Source organism: Elaeis guineensis, chromosome 10 (genome assembly GCF_000442705.2).
Source record: "Elaeis guineensis isolate ETL-2024a chromosome 10, EG11, whole genome shotgun sequence".
Classification (NCBI taxonomy): Eukaryota; Viridiplantae; Streptophyta; class Magnoliopsida; order Arecales; family Arecaceae; genus Elaeis; species Elaeis guineensis.
In genome coordinates, this window is record NC_026002.2 from 38,088,947 (window position 1) to 38,111,229 (window position 22,283).

Consider the following 22,283-nt stretch of genomic DNA (forward strand, 5'->3'; position numbering starts at 1 on the left):
AGGAGACGGTTGTATTAACGATGAGAAGGGAGGGACTGGCTTCTGGGAGGTAGTATATCTTATGGCGACGGAGGATATGGTCGAAGACAAAAGCTAGCATCAGCATCAAGATCTGCAGTAGGATCCTCACCCCCACCATTTGCACCCCCATCTTTTTCAGCGGCATCGACATCGTGGGAGATGGAGGTGGCTCAACTGATGGACTCATCGAGTTGGTCACGGAGGCAGATAGCGCAAATGCCGTAATGGGCTATGATGGATGCTTCTGGCATCTCCATCCCTCCTCCTCCTCCCATAAAGTTATCTCCTCCATCGATCCATCTCAATCGAATCGCAATCAAAATTATTCTCCATCTCCCGAAGATCAACCTTGAAGATATGAGCCTCAGGTGTCTCCAAAGAGAACTCGTGGAAAGAATACATCGAGAAATTGAAGAATTGAAAATAAGTTGCGTTGTAGAGATTTTTTCATGTGGCATAATAAAATTTATTTAAAAAATTAAATTAATAATATTATAATATTTTTTAAATAAAATATTATTATATATATATATATATATATATATATATATATATATATATATATATATATATATATATATATATATATATATATATATATATATATAATAGATAACAGATAGATAATAAGTGAGAGGCTGAGGAGGTTGGGAGCGCGGAAAAAAAGTTAGTTTGTTAACGAGGAGGCAAAAAATGAAACCCATTAGTAATTAAAAAATGACCCAAAAAAACCAACTAGATGACTACGCGCCGTAACTCCGCGTTCGGGGCGTGGAAGAGCCTCCATGGCTAGGGTTCGTTAAATCCATTTTCTCAGGCTCTTCCCTGCGCTTCGCTCCGTGCCCCTGGAATTGCTCCGCAAGGTATGCCCATGAGATCAGATCTTCACACTCTCTCTCGATTTCACTCTAGAGGGTGTCTTTTTTGTGATTTAGGAGGGCGAACTAGGGTTTCAGTTTTCTTTCTCTCTGGTAGAACACGGGGATCGCCATGAATCTGGTAAATTTAAGCTCTTAAGATCCAATGAGGGTTTTGTTTTCCCGTTGATCGATGCATTGCGTGGACTCTTGTCTTTAAAAAAAAAAAAAGACTCTTTATTGATCGATTTCACGCATGTTGGTGTAGATCATTCAGGTTGGATGGTGTTCACTCACATTACTGTATATTAGTTAGGCTTTATGGTACCGTGACTAGGGCGAGGAGAGACTGAGGTTTTTGGTTAGAATCGAGTGACGGCCTTTATTCTCATCGTGATATTCCAATCAAAATCTGATCTTTCGACAAGAAAAGGAACTTTTTTCTTTCGCCATGTCTATTCGTGTGGACATTGGGGAATAACTTGTAACTTGAAGGGCATGCAACGACCTTATTGGACATAACGGTAGCTTTGTCAACTTATAGGCTTGAATTACAAAGCTGGCTTCCACTTGGAGTTTCTTTTTTTTTTTTTTTCCTCTCATATGCAAACTGTTCACCCGATGCAATTAGAATGTGTCCCTATTTTGGAGAACGGTCTTTTCATTTTACAATGGATATTAAATCTGACATTGTTTTCTTGATCAGGCTTGTGGTCATGACGGGTCCTGGCAGATCCATGCTGTACTCATTGCTTCTATTTGCCATTATTATCTCACTTCTGGAGATGTATAGAGAGAAATTGGCATCTTCTGAGTTGCTGACAATTTTTGGTGGTTTTATCAGCTCCCTATTATTTCTTGTGATGCTAACAGTAAGTTCAAGGTGCCTTAGTTGTTTTTTTATTCTCTTCATGGAACTCTTTGATGTGATGTTAAGTAACATGCCCATTTTCTTCTTCAGTTGTTTTAATACTATAGTTTTCTAAATATTGCTTTCTTTCCCTTCTTTTATATGAATCTACCACTCCCTTCGCTCATGCCTGTAAGCTGTGATAGATCAATTGCTGCAAAGAATCAATAGATCTTTTAAAAATAAATTTTAGTATTAGTTGAATGCATTACCATAAGGCCATAACAAAACTTCACAGGTGTATATCTAAATAATAGATAAGGTCATTAGGTGAGGAGAATGGCCAATGATAAGTATATCTAAATTCTCGACCATAAATTTGTACGCACCTTGAAAATTGAAGGTAATAGTCTTGATGGAAAACTAGCTGTGGCTGGAAGGAGCCCCTAACTTGGGTTGAACGGTTTTTAACTGAAAACGAGATGAATGTCATATGGATAGAGGCTTATGGCTGATCTTGTGTGCAGATCAACCTTAATTGAGGATTCACTTTCTTGCTAGGATTAATGTTCGTCTGTGCTCCATTCCTTAATAATTTTAGTATCTCATACAAATGGTATTTTTGTTCTTCTAAATCTTTCAGTTACCTAGACTAAAGCTTTCGTGGTCAACCTTCTGCACCCATCTAGATTGTGCTAGAGATTAATGTCAGTTATCCAAACCTTTAACTTCATCCTCATATGCTGTTGCTTAGAAGTGTATAATCTTTAGATAAAGTTAGAGGGAAATGGAAGAAAAAGCAAAAAAAAGAAATAGAAGAAGGTAAGGTGACCGCTACACGAGTTGGGAAGAGTAACCCTGAGCTAATAGCTCCCTCCATGCAGCATGTAAGTTTACCAATTTGATGAATCTCTTTGGTGTTAGATAAGCCAATAGATGTGTTGATTTGTTGATTTTGATCCATTCATACTTTAGTAGCCTTGCATAAGTGGTAATTTAGCCATGTAAACCAGCTGCCAAAATGGCACAGACATTCACATTTTGGTTTAAGGCTTCAAAATAGAATCGGATGGAGCTTCTACTGGGGAGCAAAAATACACCCATATAATTGGTTTACTTATGCAGGCCAAACTAACAAACTTAAATGTCTAACCTTACTCCATACTTTTTATTTTAATTGAAATTTATATAATTAATAAATGTGAAAGAAAATGTAAAGAGAAAGCTCTAGTGTTGCATCTTTCTGCTGTCAATTATCTTGTGAAATATAACCTGCCTGACTTGAATATAGTGGTAGTTAATTTCTATTGAATATTGTGGTAGTTAATTTCTAACACATTATTTTATCAAAAATGTTAATTTGTTTTTAAAGAATTCTGACATAACCTTTTGTTAACCACTTTCAATATTTCAGAGGTCAATTTTTGTTTTAATGTTTGTCATATAATAAGATTATCATGAGGATTTTGGTTGTTAAGCAATATGGCCTTATCCATAGATGACCTACCAAGTTATGTTGACATCACTTATTCTGCAGTTCATTGGGAATTATCAAGAATCAAGTGGGATGAAAACCGGATGGGGTGCTGGTAAGTGTAATATTCTACAGGCGATTCTGTTTATTGGCCCTCTCTTTTTCCTTTTTCTAAAAAATGTATCTTTTTTTTTTGGGCAGTTGTACTTGCAGAAATTGTTGCTCTTATTGCTGCTAGCACAGTTCATCGTGTTTGTGTCACAACATGGTATTATGTTTATCCTATCTCTCATTGCAACACATTGTTTTTTTCTTTTCTTTGAATATTTTGATGACATTTAAGGTTGTAGGGCAGAGGAATCTCTGTCAGTTCTTTTAGATGTTTGCATAGATAACGAAAAGTAAATACAAACAAACTGTTTAGTTTTAGTTCTCAGGACACAGATAAATGAATTCCTTGAATTGAACTTGCTTCATTTCCATGAAAGATATTTCTACCTGGAATTTTATGATCACTGTAAATTTCTAAGTATTCCTGGCTGAGAAGGTCGTGTCCTGTTCCATAATGCTGAAGTGGATTATGCTAATGTCCTTTTTTTTTTTTAGTAATGTTAAAGAAGAAAGAGGAAGAAGAATATCTATTTGGATTTTGATTCTTCGGATCTCCCTAATTATTGTTTTAGATTTTTTTTCTTGTTTTGCACTTTCCTTTGATTGACTACTTTTGTCATTTAATTAATCTACTTTCATTGACTAATTCTGAACCTTTATCATTTTCAAGAACTTCCACATCCATATTGTTGAGCATTTTGGGGCCCAAAAGAAGTTTGCTTCAGTAATGTTGGCACCAATATGATTTCACTTAATTTTAAGTATCATCTACACATCTGCATTTAAACAACAATTTCTTATCCTTCACCATTATTGACCTTTGCAAAAGGATAACATTGCGATGATGCCATGCCATTTCTGTTGGTTACTTAAATTCACGTAGTCCTCCAATTATTAGTGAACTGAGGCATATCCTACTGCATTACACGTTATAGATCAGCTACCACTATCCATTCTTGGTGGTGGTTCACCGAATAAGATGTAAGGGGCTTCCATCTACTGTATTCGAGCTTTAAGTTGTTTATGGAATGTTCATAGTGATAAAATCCTTCATAGGTCGTTCACCGAATAAGATGTAAGGGGCTTCCATCTACTGTATTCGAGCTTTAAGTTGTTTATGGAATGTTCATAGTGATAAAATCCTTCATAGCAAATATGATCGAAGAGAAGATTATTATGCGCTCTTAGATGTTGTGAAGCTGCATAGGATTTTTGCTGCTCTATTATTCAGGTTTTGATTTTAGAACATGTGACATTTGATGAAGATTATCGTCTTTATTTCACCTTCATTTGAAACTATTACTAATGGATAGCACTAATAGAATCTTCAATTGGCTAAGCACAATGCTTAGACATTGTCATGTCATCTACCTAATAGCAAAACCTTTTTCAAGGCCTAAATATTTTTGGCTATCAGCCTTGCGTGTTGATAGGATGGCAGCTCCAATATTCTTTTACTTAAGGTTTTACATCCTAGCAAGATAGGGGGCGTCTCAACTGTCCCGTCCCGTTCCTGCGAGAAAATGGGACCGGGACAGAGTTGGGACTCCAAAACCATCCATGCAGAAGAAGAAGAAGAAGAAGGAGGAGGAGGAGGAGGAGGAGGAAAGAAAGAAGGGAAGATGAAATAGGAAAAAGCGAAAGGAAGAAGAAGAAATAAATAAATAAATGAAAGGAAGGGAGAAAAAAAAGGAAGGAAAAAAGGAAGAAAGAAAAGAGAAAAAAAGAAAGAAAGGAATGACAAAAAGAATGAAAAAAGAAAAAAAAGAAAGGTAGGAGAAAAAGAAAGAAAAGAAGGAAGAAAAAGAAAAAAAAGAAAGGGACAGAGAGATGGAAGATATCTATCGGGATGCATGATCGAGATGGCTATCGAGACGAGATGGGACAACGAGATGTTCCGTTCCATGGAAATACCAGGACACCTTTGTCTTATGGCATCACACTTATTTGCCTCTTAATGAAGATACTCATATAAATGAACATGCAGATGAAAGTAGATTTCACATTTCATACACCCACCTTAAAGGACTATTTACATTACATGAAAATCAAGGTTTAGAAGTTAGAACGTTGTTCTCATCCATCACATAGCGCATTGCCTTCTGCTGATGAACTTAATGAAATCTTAAGTTTGATGCTTCTTTTGGGTTGATGGAATCATGGAATACAATAATAAGGGCTCGTTTTTTTGCCGGTAAAAAATTTATTCAGAAATTTATATATTTCTGGATAAGTATTTTTCAGGCAACATTTAGATAGAAAAATAATTTATCCATATTTTTTTATGTATTGGAAAATGGCTTGCGAATATGTTACCTATGCTTTTTTGTATTACTAGTTTTCTAGATAAGTTACTAAGATCTATCCATATTTTTCATAATACCCTTTATTATATAAATATTATTATATATAATAGTATAATATGATATATTATATTATAATATATTATTATAATAATATAGTATATAATAATATAATATAATATATTATTATATATTATATTATATTATTGTTATATATTATTATATTATTATAATATATTATAATATACTATAATAATATAATATATATTATATTATTAAATAAATATTATAATATAATATATTGTTATATTATAATATATTGTAGTACATTAATATATAATAATATACTATATTATGCAAGGTTCGCAGACTCGATACCGCAATCCATGCTGGTCGTTAGCCAGTACAGTACCGTACTGTACCACCCCGTACCGCCAATAAAAAAAATAAAAAAAAATCACCCAACGGCAAAAAAAAAAAAAATTCATCGTACTGGTGCCACACCACCCGGTGCTGGACGGTTTAGAGGCCCGTACCATACCGAACCGATTGGTTCGGTCTGGTTCAAGTCATTTTCTAAAAAAACTGGCCTGAACCAAACTGATTTTCTACCGATATGGTACGGAGTGTACCGACCGGTTCGGACCTGTACGGAATACCATGATATTATGTTAATATCTTATATTAATATAATATAATATTCTATATTATATTGTAATATACTATATTAAAATATAATATAGTATATTATGTTATAATTATTTATTATATAAATATTATTATATATAACATATATTATATTATTATGATATACTATATTATAATATATTATAATTATTATTATAAAGTTAAGGATATATTAGGAACAAATTAAAAAGATTATTTTTTCGATTGATGGAAAAATGATTTAGCCATTTTCTAGGTGGGTAAGATTTTTCTCCATTTGATAGGTAAATGCTACTTATGGGAAAGTAATTTATTCATTTTGAAAAGCATGAGAATATGGGTAAGTTGGTCAACGGGAAAGTTGATCAACTTTTTCATGATATTTATCCACAAAAAAACAGGTCTTAAAGGAGATTTATTGTGAGGATGCCATGCAGTTCTCCTTTGGAAATTTCAGTGATCAAGCTTGCACAGGAGATATTTCAATATGGCCCCTTTTTAGTTTTCTGAGATAAAACATCATTTCTTTGATAGTGTAACTTATAAAATCTATGTGCAGCACATCTGTTTTGCTGAGAATGGTGCTGACTTTAGATGAGCAATCTATGGGTTAAAACAAGCTTCACAGGAATGATTGATTGTAAGGAAAGGTGTCATTCTCAAATAAGCACAAAAGGGCCGACCTCTTTCTTCAATAAAGCACTTATATTTGTTCTATTATGTGTGGATTATTTGATGGTCATATAACTGACATGGCTTAAATTTCCTGAAGTAAAAGCTGTCTGTGCTCATGAGTATGCATTAAGTGGATCTTGTTGTTTTCTCGGTAGTGAGGTCCTTTAGACTGATATCCTACCATCTGAATGCAAGTAAATCAACTGTTCGAAAAGATACAAGCTTGCATAACTGCTTTTTAGAGCACCAGTCCTTAATCATCATCTTTTTACAAATGATGGTGACTGATCCACAAGCTATGCAGTAACTTTCTGCTTTTTTTTGTATATATCTTGTCTATTTATTTATCTTTTCATCTAACTTCACCAAAAGTAACACCAGTTCTGACCTTTTTTGGAGTTCATGGTTGGTCATGTGCTCTCCCTTATTTTTTTTTCTTGTGAAAACAAATGACTTTCTCAGCTATAGCATGAAATGCATTTCCAGGGCAGTTGTTACAGAAAAAATATCAATTTGCAACAGCGACTGAATAATCTTAGCACTTTTTTTTCTTTATGCTTTGTTGATTTTGTGTGTTTATCTTTCTCCCTCAAAAAAAAAAAAAAAAAGGAAAAGGGAAGGAAAGAACTGAGTTTTTGCATGCATGTCTCTCAAAGCATACTCTACTTTTTTTTTTTGTGTTGGTATATCTCAGGGTCGAGAGATTTAAGTTAAGCTTTTAACACAGTCTTTCCTTTGTTCCCGATCTTTGCAGTTTCTTATTTTCAGCTGGACTTCTATACGAGGTTACCAAACTTTCAGGGATGATGCTTTCAAAAACGGAACCAAAAATGCGGCGTTATTGAAGGGGGGGCTTGTCGATTGTCCATCATTATAGTGAAGGCCTGTAATTGTGCAAATACAGGGTGTTGTTCAGATAGACTCTTTGGCTTTACATCTGGATACAGAGATTATAGGGGATGACGACTTTCATGAAATGATGTTCAACCTGCCTTATTTAAGTAATATGAAATTGTCTACAATAGGCGAGATTAGGTACATTGTTACTAGTTTAGTTGATGCCCTCATAGAGTTGAGACAGTAAAGACACTGGGATTTTCCTTTCATGAAGATGGATCTTGATGCTTGTTTTGTTTGACTAAATAATGCCAAGCTTGTGAATTGAAACGCTAGATTGTGTTCATGAGTCTTACTCATTCAATTTATGGCATGTGCAATTGATTGGGACATCAATTGTGACTGTTCAGAGAGCAGGTTACGATTGATATGTGGATTGTAGACCCATTCTAGGGCTTATCGTAGTGCATGGGTGATTCAAATGTCATGGTCTGTGCATGTGAAGTTGCATGGTTTGTATGGGTTGGTTTTTGGTACCTCCTTTGGCTTTTCCTCTAAAATCTCAAATATTTTCTGCAAATATTTTGCGCATTTAGCCGAAGGTGGTTGGTGGCAATGTCAATTTGAAGATGAGTCAGAGTTGACAATCTCCAGTACTTCTGTACCATGTCCAAATGTAGACTTGTCATTGGGAAAATGGATCAATCTTTTCGGCAGAATTCAGTGAAGCATTATCAGGAAAGACTTGGGATCTGTATTTTGGAGTTCTACATCATTGCCATCCCAGTTTCATGATATTTTGTATATTCTGTATTCGGATGCTAATGCTTGTATTCATACTGGGGTAGTGTTAACTTTTTTGTCTTACCCTGTCCCTCCAAAAAAGAGAGCAGCATTATCAGGAAAGACTTGAGGTTTGATGAGAACTATGGAACATATCCATTTTTTTTAGTGGTATTTGTCAGCAAGTTGCAAATCATCACAGAAACCCTATCCCATAACCTCGTATAACTTAATGCTTAATGAATACTGTAAGGGCACCTTAAATTTCTGGACCCTGTTATCCTTTCTGCAAACAATGTATGTTCATAGGTCCTAACCTGCATTCCAGAGGGATAACTCAACCAGGAGAACATATGATACATGCCTTTGCACATAAGAGATAACTTCAGCTTAGATTTTAGTTGTTCAAGGTAATAATTTCAGGATTGACTTGGTATCAAGGCTTAATTGCCGACAACCTGGGATAGCTCCAAGAAACAAAAAGTAATAATTAAAAGCTATAAAATTTAGGTAACCGTATTGGATTGGATTGAAGACTGTCATAAAATAAGATACGAATAAACCATTTGTTGGGGCAACTAATTCTACTGCTTTCGATTCATGCTTGGCTTGCGATATCTTTTGATTCAACATCGGTATCCGACCTACTGTCGGTAGCCGATGTCGATCGAATGGCCCGATCAGTCTTCGAAAGTATCAATGGATCAAGGGAGCCCATGGTTCGTCACACTGACAACTTCTCGGTGACTCAGGAATTGAAGAATGATCGGCTGTCAATTCGACACCCAGTCGATATCTATCATGCTATCGACGACACTATCAACGATTCCGACATGAAATATAAGAAATCGATATCTGATCGGTATATCGGCACCACCGACCACTAGTCGATATATAAGAGTTGCCGACCTCTGGTTGGTATTTCGGAAACCATCAACGCAAAGAGTATATAACGGCTACATAATACGATTATTAGTGGATATTAATTGTTCACCCCATGATCATATAGTGATCCAGATAAGTGGGACCCCATGTATCTAACCGTTACAGATGGCTATCGATAATTTGCCTATAAAAGAGAGGTAAGGGAACAGCGATGAAAGGGGGAATCTTAAAGCTAAAAACTCTGCTAAGTTTTATTCACAAATTTCTGTTCGATCACTCTCCACTAACTTAATCATCGAAGGATCTCCACCGGATGAAATTTCGGCCAGTGGACTTTGTTTTGCAGGTAACTCTTAACCGGAGTCAGGCGTACATGGAGATTGGCCGCAACAAATTGGCACGCGAGGTAGGGGGCGAAGGATTAATTTTGCAACTATGCCAAAAATAAGAGCGCAAAATCTCTCCACCGGATCTACCAGGCAGGCTTCCCACTGGGAAGATCATCCACCATCATCGGTGGAGCCCAGTTTCTCACAACTGATTATTATGGCGGATGCTCAACAATTCGTTGCATTGGTGCGACAGGTCCTACCTTGATGGAGATAGTGTACAGCTTCCAATAACAATGACAGCAGCAACAGCTAGCGGCGGAAGAACCAACATCGTGTATGGTGCCATTCAAGCATAGTTGTCGCGCTCCACGACAATCTCCTTCATGCTCGGAATGATGACATGCTCGACGGTCTCATGTCGAGCCTCCACAATCTTGACACTCCCGCCATGCTGACCGTCTAGGGAGGTGGTCTCTTTGTCCTCCTCTCCACCACAGTGCAAAGAAGGGGAAGAGGTCTCGTTCACCTCCAAGTTCACCTTCAAATTTTTTTGAGAAAAATTCAAGGCTTCCCACTGGGAAGATCATCCACCATCATCGATGGAGCCCAGTTCCTCACAACTGGTTATTATGACGGATGCTCAACAATTCGTTGCATTGGTGCGACAGGTCCTACCTTGATGAAAATAGTGCACAGCTTCCAACAACAATGACAGCAGCAACAGCTAGCGATGGAAGAACCAACATCGTGTATGGTGCCATCCAAGCATAGTTGTCGCGCTCCACAACAATCTCCTTCATGCTCGGAATGATGACATGCTTGACGGTCTCATGTCAAGCCTCCACAATCTCGACACTCCCGCCATGCCGACCGTCTGGGGCGGTGGTCTCTTTGTCCTCCTCTCCACCACAGTGCAAAGAAGGAGAAGAGGTCTCATTCACCTCCAAGTTCACCTTCAATTTTTTTTGAGAAAAATTCAACTCCTGAAGTCTCGCAACAATAGCGATTGGATGACTACGAGCATAAGTTTAAAGAAATCGAGCGTCGACTCACCCAGATCTAGGTAGATGGTCGGGGATTCTCCGATGACTTCGGCATCTACACAACGTCGCCCTTCACTCAACGTATTATGGACGAGCCCATTCCGGCTCGCTTCAAAATACCACAGATAGAGTCATACAATAGCTCCACTGATCCTGTCGATCATCTAGAGAGTTATAAAGCTCTCATGATGATTCAGAAGGCGACCGATACCCTCCTATATTTGGCCTTTCCGACGATACTTTGAAAGGCAGCTCGAGTTTGGTACTCGGGATTTGATCCGAGGAGCATTAGCTCCTTTGACCAACTTAGTCAACAGTTCATGGTGCATTTTCGCACTAGTAGGAAGCTACCGCGTACCTCAAGAAGCCTCTTCTCGATCAAGCAGTGAAAGAGAGAATCTTTGAGAGATTATTTGGTGTGCTTCAATGCCACTACTTTGGACGTCTATGACCTGAACCAAGATATGACAATGGCGGCTGCTATGTAGGGATTATGTAGTTCACGCTTCACCTACTCCCTGGATAAAACAGTCCTCAAGTCATACTCCAAATTTCTTACACATGCTCAGAAGTATATCTGCGTCGATGAAGCTGCTGCTACCTAACGAGATGGAGAGGGTAAAGGAGCTTCAAAGTAGAAGAAGATTGAAGGAGGATCGGGTCAAAGACAAATTGAAAAGGAGCCTTCTCGACAATAATTGACTTCGAGACCGAGGAGCCCAGCCTACAAATATGATAGCTACACTCCACTCTCGACTCCTCGATCTTAGATTCTTATGGAGATTGAGAAAGAAAGCTACTTGCGGAGGCCCCCATCGATGAGAGCTCCATCGAGTTCTCGCAATCGAAATAGGTATTGCCGATTCCACTACGATCATGGGCACTACACCGATGATTGCATGCAGCTGAAGGATGAAATCAAGGCCCCCATCCACAGAGGCTACCTCAAGAAATTCATTCAAGGTTGATAGGCTGAAACCTCTACCATCTACTGAAGAAACATCTAACCGACTGATTGCAGGAGTGATCAATATGATCTCGAGCCAATCGAGAGACTGGAGGGCAAGTTTCGAAGAAGAGTCATCCAAAAAATGATGACAAGATAATGTAATCTTCTTTTCGGATAAAGATGCTCGAGTACAAACTCCTCATGATGATGCTATCATCATCTCGATGATGATAGCAGATTATGATGTAAAAAAGATACTTCTAAACAATAAAAGTTTTATAAATATTTTATTTTACTCCACTTTCTTTCAAAGGCGTTTACCTTTTGACCGACTCCAAAGAGTTTCTACATTTTTAGTTGGCTTCACCAAAGATGCAATAAATGTAGAGGGAGAAATTACTCTCTCTTTAACTGTTGGAATTGAATTACTATAGAGCACCATTCTCTTAACGCTTACCATTGTCAGAGTGCCTTCGACTTATAATGCCATACTCGGACAATCAGGACTCAACATATTGAAAGTGGTGGTTTTGACATATTATCTACTTATCTGATTCCCAACAAGAAATGGGATCAGAGAAATACAAGGAGATCAACAATTGGCCCGACATTGCTTCATGGTCTCAGTCGACACCAGTAAATCTTAAGATCCTCTTTCGATCAACAAATTAGACCAGAGGGATAGCGAAGAAAGAGGTGAACCAGTTGAGCAATTAATCTCAATTCTGTTGAAAGACAATGATCCGATGAAGACTGTTCAAATTGGGTCATTTCTACCTGAGTTGGTGTGAGAACCACTACTCGATTTGTTGAGGAGCAATGCCGACGTCTTCGCTTAATCAGCGGCCAATATGTCTGAAATTCTTTCAGAAATAATAGCTCATCAGTTGAACATTGATCTAAATTTTAAATCGATGAGGCAAAAGAAGCGAAGTTTTGCCCCTGAGAGGCAAAGAGCCATCGACGAAGAAGTGGACAAGCTTCTTATGGCCGACTTCATCAGGGAAGCTTACCATCCAGATTGATTGGCCAATGTCATGATGGTGAGAAAAGCCAACGAAAAATGATGAATCTGCATCGACTATACCAACCTAAATGAAGCATACCCAAAGGACAGCTCTCTCCTACCGAAGATTGATCAACTAGTTGATATAACATCGGGATACAAACTTTTGAGCTTTATGGATGCCTTATCAGGATACCACCAGATCTGAATGGCATCTAAAGATGAAGAAAACATCGCCTTCATGATCAATAAAGGTATCTACTACTACAAAGTGATGCCGTTCGACTTAAAGAATGTCGGAGCGACCTACCAATGGTTGGTCAACAAGATATTTAAAGAACAAATCTGATGGAACATAGAAGTCTATGTCGATGACATACTTGTAAAAAGTATCGAGAGCCATGATCATGTCCGAGACTTGGAGGAAGCTTTCAGCATACTTCGATGATACCAGATGAAGCTGAATCTAACTAAGCATACTTTCGACGTAACAGCCAAAAAGTTTTTCAAATTTCTCGTGTTACAATGGAGAATTAAAGCTAACCCAGAGAAGATAAAAGTCATTCTCGATATGAAGCATCCCAGCTATAAGAAAGAGATACAGTGGCTAAATGAAAGAATCGTTGTGCTTAACCGATTCATCATCTTAAAGTCAGCAGAAAGGTGTTTATCCTTCTTTAAGACCTTGCAACAAATGAAGAATTTTATTTGGTTAGACGAATATCGACAAGCCTTTAAAGATCGAAAAAGTACCTGGCATCTCCTCCACTACTTACAAAATTGGGGAAGGGAGAAGTGCTGTATCTCTATTTGGCAATTTTTTTGAAAGCAGTTAGCTCGGTTCTCATCATAGAAGATGAAAATCGAGTTTAACGTCCTATTTATTACACCAACAAAGTACTCCACAATGTTGAGACCCAATACTCGAAGATGGAAAAGATGGTCTACGCCCTGATCATATCGATTCAGCGACTTCAACCATACTTCTAAGCACACTCAATGGTCATCTTAACAGACCAGTCTTTGAAAGCAATCTTATATTGACTAGATACCTCCGATTGGATGGCAAAGTGGGTGATCAAACTTGGTGAATTTGATATACAGTATTGTCCGCGATCGTCAATGAAGGCTCAAGTCTTGGCCGACTTTATCATCGAGTATACTTTACCCGACGACAAATTTGATAATAGATCTGAGCAAAGTGAAAGTTCAGAGGCCGAACCAGAATCGATTTGGGTGTTGCATATTGATGGAGTATCCAACTCTCAAGAAAGTGGGGCCGACCTCATTCTTACCAACTCTGAAGGGACAGTGACTGAATACACCCTTCAATTCAACTTTAAAGTTTTAAATAATCAAAGCCGAATATAAAGCCTTGTTGACCGACTTGAAGATGGTAAAGGAGCTTGATGTGGATAACTTGAAGGTCTTCACCGACTCGCAGTTGATCACCGGACAGGTTAAGGATGAATTTGAGGCCCGAGACCCGATCATGATGAAGTACCTTTAGAAGTGAGGAATCTCACTCAAACTTTTAAGTATTTTGGGATCTCTCACATCCATAGAACTAAAAATGCATGTACCGACATACTTTCTTGACTGGCGACTATTTTCAATTTACTTGGCCAAACGTTCATTGAATATCTTGAACAACCGAACATCGACAAAGTCGACGAAGTGCAGCAAATAACTAAAGAGCCAAGCTGGATGGATCCAATCATTCAATATTTGATCGATGAAACTCTATCCGGAGATTCATCAGAAGCTAAATGACTAAGATGGATGGTCTCACAATATGTGTGGATGAACGACAACTTATATAAGAGGTCATTTTTTCTTTCATTGCTCAAGTGTTTGAGACCAATCGAAGTAGATTATGCTCTCCAAGAAGTCCATGAAGAGATTTGCAAAAATCACTTGGGGGATAAATCACTAACTTATAAAGTTCTACGATAAGGTTACTACTGGCCCACCATGAGGAAGGATGCGATCGAGCTAGTTCGAAAGTGCGAGGCATGCCAAAAGTATGCCAACCTTCAACATCAACCACCCAACCAGTTGATGTCAATTGTTGCGTCATGGCCCTTCACATAATAGGGAATCGACATACTTGGCTCTTTTCCTCTGGCAATTGATTAAAGAAAATTTCTGATCATCGTCGTAGATTTACTTCACCAAATAGGTGGAGGTCAAACCCCTAGCACAAATTATTGAGAAAAAAATGAAAGATTTTATTCAGAAGTCCATCATATATCGATTCAGATTGCCATATACCATCATCATCGATAATGGTCGATAATTCAACAATAAGAAGTTCAAAAAATTTTGTACAAGATTTCACGTCACTCACAAACTCACCTCAGTCGGTCATTCGCAATCAAATGAAGAAGCGAAAGTGAGAAACCAAATGATTCTATATGATCCCAAGATCAGATTAAATGAAGCCAAAGACCTATGGGTAGAGGAACAACATTCGGTCTTATCGGCATATCGGATGACTCCTTACATCCCAACAGGAGAATCACCGTTCAACTTTGCCTACGGAAGGGAAGCGGTGATCCCATTGGAGATAGGACTTCATTCAATGAGAGTCAAATAGTATGCAAAACCAAATAATTTTGAACACCGAAGAGCTGACTTAGGTCTACTCCCGAAGACTCGGTAATAAGCTCAGATAAAGATGGCTGCATACCGATAAAGGGTAATCCGATACTACAATGCAAAGGTCAAATCGAAGGTTTTTTATCTTGAAGACTTAGTCATAAGAAAAGTAGAGGTCTCGAAATCCTTGGATCAAGGTAAGCTCTCTCCTAATTGGGAAGGCCCATATAGAATAATCGAGACTCTACGCCCAGGCGCATATCAACTCGAAAACCTCGATGGGACAACCATCCTCTGAACATGGAATACCGATAATCTATGTATGTATTATTAATAGAGATGTCTTTAATGAATTTGGAAATAACATGTTCGATTTTTAACATTTTTGCTGAGTATTCAGCTATTTGCAAGTTATCTACCAACCCGATTTTGGTCATGGTCAAAATATGCCGACTTCGATCGGTAAAAAAAATACCAACTCCGGTCAATCAAATCCTGACTCCAATCGGACAAAAATATTTCGACTCTGATCGATCAAAAATATTCTGACTCTGATCAGATCAAAATATATCGATCCAACTCCGATCGATCGAAGGATATCTGATTAAAGTCCGTTTATCGAATATGTAAAGTTAATCGGTTAATATTCGATTACATAAATTATGAGATGTCTTTAATGAATTTGGAAATAACATGTTCGATTTTTAACATTTTTGCTGAGTATTCAGCTATTTGCAAGTTATCTACCAACCCGATTTTGGTCATGGTCAAAATATGCCGACTTCGATCGGTAAAAAAAATACCAACTCCGGTCAATCAAATCCTGACTCCAATCGGACAAAAATATTTCGACTCTGATCGATCAAAAATATTCTGACTCTGATCAGATCAAAATATATCGATCCAACTCCGATCGATCGAAGGATATCTGATTAAAGTCCGTTTATCGAATATGTAAAGTTAATCGGTTAATATTCGATTACATAAATTATGCCTGAAGTTTAGTTGGTGGATATCTGACTAAAAGGCAAACATTTTATCGACATATTATCGATTAATATTTGATATATATATATATATATATATAGATGATTACATTCGACACTTGGAAAAATTCTTTCCATTATCAACAAAAGGTGTTACAAAAGTTAGACTCAGGTCTGGTGACAAAAAGAAAAAGCAAAATTACACCGACCCCCCTTTAATTTTAGAAGCTGCTGCAATTCAGTCGTCATTGCTGCCTCAACCTTCTGGACTTCAACAGCCGGCTCTACTTTGACAGATGTCAATGCGACTTCTTCAATGATTGGTGTAGCTTCTTCGATAGTCAGTGCTGTTCTTGTTGCCCTCTCTTTCGAAGTCGGGATGATGATGCTGCTTAGGTCTAAGTCCGGATACAGTACAGTATTGGCATCTCTACAATCTCCATATCCGATCCAGTAGGCTTCATCACTGCCCTCGAGGACTTCTTGTTCCAAATCTTTAGACTGCTTGTGGTCCTTGATGGCCCTACTAAGAGCCTCCTGAGCAGTCACTGCTTCTTTTGCAGTAGCCGACTCAGCATCAGCTAGTGCTAGCCATGTTTCGACCATCCGGTACTGCTCGCGCACAAGTTCAAGCTCATGAAAGCAGTCGTCGTGTTCTCCTCGGAGATGGTTAATTATATTCTTCTTCTTCTAGATCCGGACCTCTTAGGACTTGACGACTGCTAAGTCGACTCCAACTTGGCTTGCACCGACTCCAACTCGATCTTCACGTGGAAAATCTCTTCTTCATACTTCTTATCCCACTCAGTTGCCACTTGAAGACGTTCTACAGCAACAGCTTTGTTGGCATTTGCAGTTGCAACTTTTTTGGCCCATGTCCAACGGAGATCTGCGATCTCTCAATATCCTCTCTCTAATACCGACATATCATGCACCAGCTGAAAAGAAGAAGACAATAGTTAGAGAAAGCAAGTAGAAGAAAGACAAGTGGAAAATGAGACTACCGATTTACATTGAGGATTGTCGGGTAAAACGATGAGAATATGTCGGACATGGTTCGACTCCTCCTATTCTCTCGATCTATCAGGAGAAATGCGGCCTCAAGGAGCTTTTTGGCCAGTTTCGAGTCACCCAAGACTGATTCTCCAAGGGGTACCCGAATATCGCAATGCTCCATAAAGCCTTCCGGATCATCATCGCCAACCACACCATCCAGAATTTGTAGTGTTTTTCCACAATCTTCAATAGACGGCTGACCGATTGACGCTGCCATCCAATCGGGAGTCGAAGATCGTTGGGATGATAATGGCAGCCGAGGCACCATTGGCGCTGCGCTGACTGGTGGCACTGCACTGATTGGTGGCAATTCGACAGTCATCACATCGTCTTGAGCGCTCGAAGGAGCTTCAACTATTGCTGGAACTTCTGGAGCCACCAGTGCAATGACAGGATTCATGCAGGCTTCTGAAGTTCCCATCGAAGGTGTGTCAGGTCGGGTCTTTTTTGAACCCTGAGATAGACCCATACTTGCAGGCCTCTTCCCTATAGCATTATGTTGAATCTTATCTGCCGATGGTCTCATGCCTACAAAAGAAATGACAACAATTTAGCTACAAGGTTCTAAAGTCAAGTGAGGAAAAAAAAAGAAGCACATTATACTATATCTATGGAAGGTGCCAAACTGAGTCCGACGTTGTACAGGTTCTGCTCCTTCAGCAACTCCCATTGTGGAGGGACTTCTATATCTTTCAGACACAAAAAGTCTTCCTGATTGATGACATCGACTTGATTGTTATCATTTGGGCCCACTCTAGGTGTATCCTAAGAAGACGAAAAACCCCAAGCTAAAGAAGAAACAAAAAAGAATTGATTCTTCCATCCATGGATGGAAGAAAGAAGGCCGGATACGAGATGCAGACTTTGTCTCGGGCTAAAGAGCCACCAACCCTTGGTCTTAGGGTGTGGGCGAAGAACGAAGAAAGTATGAAAGAGAGATGGTCTGGGATTGATCGGAATCATGTAGCACAACAAAGCAAAGCTGATGATAAGTCGAATGGAGTTTGGGGCCAGCTGAGCTAGATAGATCCTATAATAATAAAAAAGATTCTAAACAAATTTTGAAATCAAAAAGTGAAGACTGGTCTGAAGGTCCTCTATATAGATCGCTACCTGACCTAAAGGAGGAGAATTCACCTGACTATTCGGACTAGGTGCATGAAGTTGAAATTGCTCTGGGATGTGATATTATTTTCAAAGCTAAAGGATATTGGATTCAGACAAGGAAAAAACTTCCATGTCCAGATCCAAAAGGAAATCGTCAATCAGATTACCCGATCGATTATCCTAAGAGGGTTCATCTTCTCTAACTTTACTCTTGCCCTTTGTACTGCTACTAGCCATGAATAATGGCGGAAAAAATTAACAAAGAAGCAACAAAGGAGATTAGGAAAAGAAACAATGAAGGGAAGGAAAGGGGAAAGCCAACCTGGACACAAAAAGGATCCTGATGATGCAAAGAAGAAAGAGAAGATGATTCCCCCCTCCTTGGAATTCTCGACACCTATGGGAGAACTCTCAGTTGTAGAAGGGTTGCAAATGAAGTTGTAGCAGAAGACCCAAAGGGAAAAAAGTGGCCTTATATTTATAAAACCCATCAATGGCTAGAATAAGCTTGTCCAAATCAAAATTGTCCCAGATTTTGACGCATGGCAATATTCAGACCGACCATCATTCATACCTTTCAATGCATTTATCCTCTTATCATGCCACGTCAGCACAATCTGTGTGAACAGTTAAGGACCAATAATTATTGAATATGTGGCAGCCCTTGGTAGACCCAAATCAAATCAGTCGGATCGTTTCACCATCCGACTGACTGCACCATTAATAACCATCTCCTTGATTCGATATCCTAATGATGATCGCACGATCATCAAAACAACAAAATAGTCGGAGACTGTGTGATCGTTGAAGTGACAAAATGGTCGAAAATTTTATTTTCAAAAAAATTATTAATATTTGCAATCGAAGGGATCATGAAATTTGGGCATGAAATTATGATAAAAGATATGTGACTCCCTACGTCCAACGCGTCAAGTCACCTTGAATTTGAAAGTAGGAGGCAACTGTTGGGACAACTAACTCTATTACTCCCAATTCATACTCGGCTCACAATGTCTCTCGATTCAACATCAATATCCAACCTTGTGTCGGTAGCCGATATCGACCGAATGGCCCAATCAGTCTCCGAATGTACCAATTAATTGAGAGAGCCCACGATTCGTTACACCGACAACCTCTCGACGACCTAAGAATCGAAGAATGACTGACTGTCAATCCGACACCCAGTCAGTATCTACCGTATTATTGACGATACTATCAACGATTTCGATATGAAATATGAGAAATCGGTATCCGATCGGTATATTGGCACCACCAACCACTAGTCGGTATATGAGAATTGCCGACCTCTGGTCGGCATATCGGAAACCATCAGCGCAAAGAGCGCATAACAGCTACATAACATGATTATTAGATATAAACTGTCCACCCTACGATCATATAGTGATCGGGATAAGCGGGATCCTACGTACCTAGCCATTACAGATTGTTACCGACAATTCGCCTATAAAATATAGGTAAGAGAACAGCGATGAAAAGGGGACTCTCAGAGCTAAAAACTCTGTCAAATTTTATTCTTAACTTTTTTTTCGACCACTCCTCACTAACTTAAGTATCGAAGGATCTCTGTCAGATAAAATTCCGACTAGTGGACTTCGTGTTATAGGTAGCTCTCAATTGGAGTTAGGTGCACACGGAGGTTGGCCGCAACACAGTTTATTTGTGAGTATTTGCTTTGAACACGGGGAGCAGATGCCGGTATATGAGTTTCTTCCAAATGGAACATTAAGGGAAAACTTAATTGGTCAGTTCTCATTCTTCACCTCAAAAGATTTCCTTTCTCTTATTTTACATCAAGATGTATGTTTCTGCTGTTATTGCCAATTCTCTCTTATTTTACATCAAGATGTATGCTTTTGCCGTTATTACCAACCACAGGAAGAGGTCGCATACAACTGGACTGGAAAAGGAGACTGGTCTATTTGGATATTTATACCAAAGTCCATGGCGTTTAAGAGATTACATCAAGCTGCTGATAAGAAAATGCATGACCAAAAAGGATATCCCGGTGATGAGATATGCAGCCTTACACCCACATATGAAGTGATTATTTCCATATTTCAAACTTATGATACTCAAGTCACAATAGAGCTACATTACTTTTGCACCAGAATCCATCCTCATAACATAATAAACGGCTAACGGTGGACTAATCCATGAATGTTGAGCTTGGATTGGCACAGGGTATGTGTCAACCCACTGGCAGTTGTGATATTGTGGAGATCAAAAAGTTGGGTTGCACTAAAGTTTTCCATGCTTTTCCGAGTATTTTTCAGTAAAGTTCAAGGGGAACAAAGACAACTGTCCCAGAAAATATAAATATTCACAGTATACAGCAGATGGAATGATGGAGAGACCAAAATATTGGACATGAACCTGATCATTGAATTTATCAATGAATCAAACATAATGGACATGCGCTTGTATGTTCTAGAAAATTCAATTCATTTGATTTGCAGAAGAAAACTGGATATTTCAAGACCTTATGCTAAGGTGACTTCTGGCTCTCAAACTGCCTTTCAATCTGTAACCGCGGTAACACAACATGGTAACTGAAGGAATTTGCCAGGCCTCTGGTAAAAAGAATCACCATAGTTCATCTATCCTTAAAAGCAGCACATATATCTCCATGAATGTAATCACCTTCAGCAAGACAAACCAACAAGTAATGTTTATTCACATGCAAATTTGAACAATCTTCTTGCTCAGCATGCGGTCTGTGTGCTTGAAGAGGTTCTCCACCTAAGGTGGAAACTAGATCGGATACAGCATATCTATATCTATATTCATTTTATCCAATGAATATGACTAAGGATTTCGATATGGATATTATTCAGATGCAAAAATTTGTATCCATATTTGTTTTAAACGGATACAGATACAATTCGGATATTGAAAGTATGAATATAATTATGGATATAAGTTGGATAATTAAACTTTATGACCATAAAATCAAAGATATTATTAAATAAATGATATGTCAAGTTATTACATGTTTATATGATTATATATATTTTTTAAAAAATTAATAAAATTTATATAAAATTATATAGGATTACAAGTAAATTTGAATATTTGGATATGAATTGTTTATTTATATCTATATCTATTTTTCTTTGACAGATGTGGATATGGATGTGAGTTGGATCCTCAAATTTTTATCCATATCTGGATAGATTCGGATATGAAAATAAATCCAGATGGATATTATCCATAGCACTCTCACCTCTATGTCCACCCCCTTCTCCGTCTTGCGCAATTTAGAAAGTCGAAATTTAGAAGGCAAGGGAGACAAGAAGTAAAAGAGACAGAACAGATAGTTTCAATCATCTAACTAAATAAATACCAAAATTTATAAAAAATACATCCATGATACTTTGAGTCAGATTTTGGTTGAATCAAGTTTTCCGAAGAAACCATTGTATATAGATTGATTTAGCAGCTAGTTAGAATTTTTGGGAGCAAAACCTGACTTGAATAGAGGTGAAAGGTCAAATTTTATGAGATGGAGCATATATATATATATATAGACACACACACACACGTTTAGTACACTCAAAACTCTTGGGTTAAAATCTCATTGATGTTAATTTAAAATTTCAAATTCTTGTGGTTGCCACGTAACATCTGTGGCATGGTTCTAAATGTAACATGCTCTTAAATAAGATTACAGGCTGCCCCTCTGTGGGTGCGACTAATTGGGGGCATGATCAACTACAAGCT

The 22,283-nt window shown here is 38.2% G+C and overlaps 1 protein-coding gene across 1 annotated transcript; it reads left to right on the forward strand.

Moving 5' to 3' along the window:
* Window positions 1–744: 744 nt before the first annotated feature.
* LOC105052353 (uncharacterized) lies at window positions 745–8,129 on the forward strand. The gene is made up of 5 exons (XM_010933131.4): window positions 745–884; window positions 1,585–1,750; window positions 3,266–3,317; window positions 3,404–3,470; window positions 7,712–8,129. The coding sequence occupies exons 2-5, from the start codon at window positions 1,595–1,597 to the stop codon at window positions 7,800–7,802; spliced, it is 366 nt and encodes a 121-aa protein (XP_010931433.1). The 5' UTR covers window positions 745–884; window positions 1,585–1,594; the 3' UTR covers window positions 7,803–8,129.
* The last annotated feature ends 14,154 nt before the right edge of the window (window positions 8,130–22,283 follow it).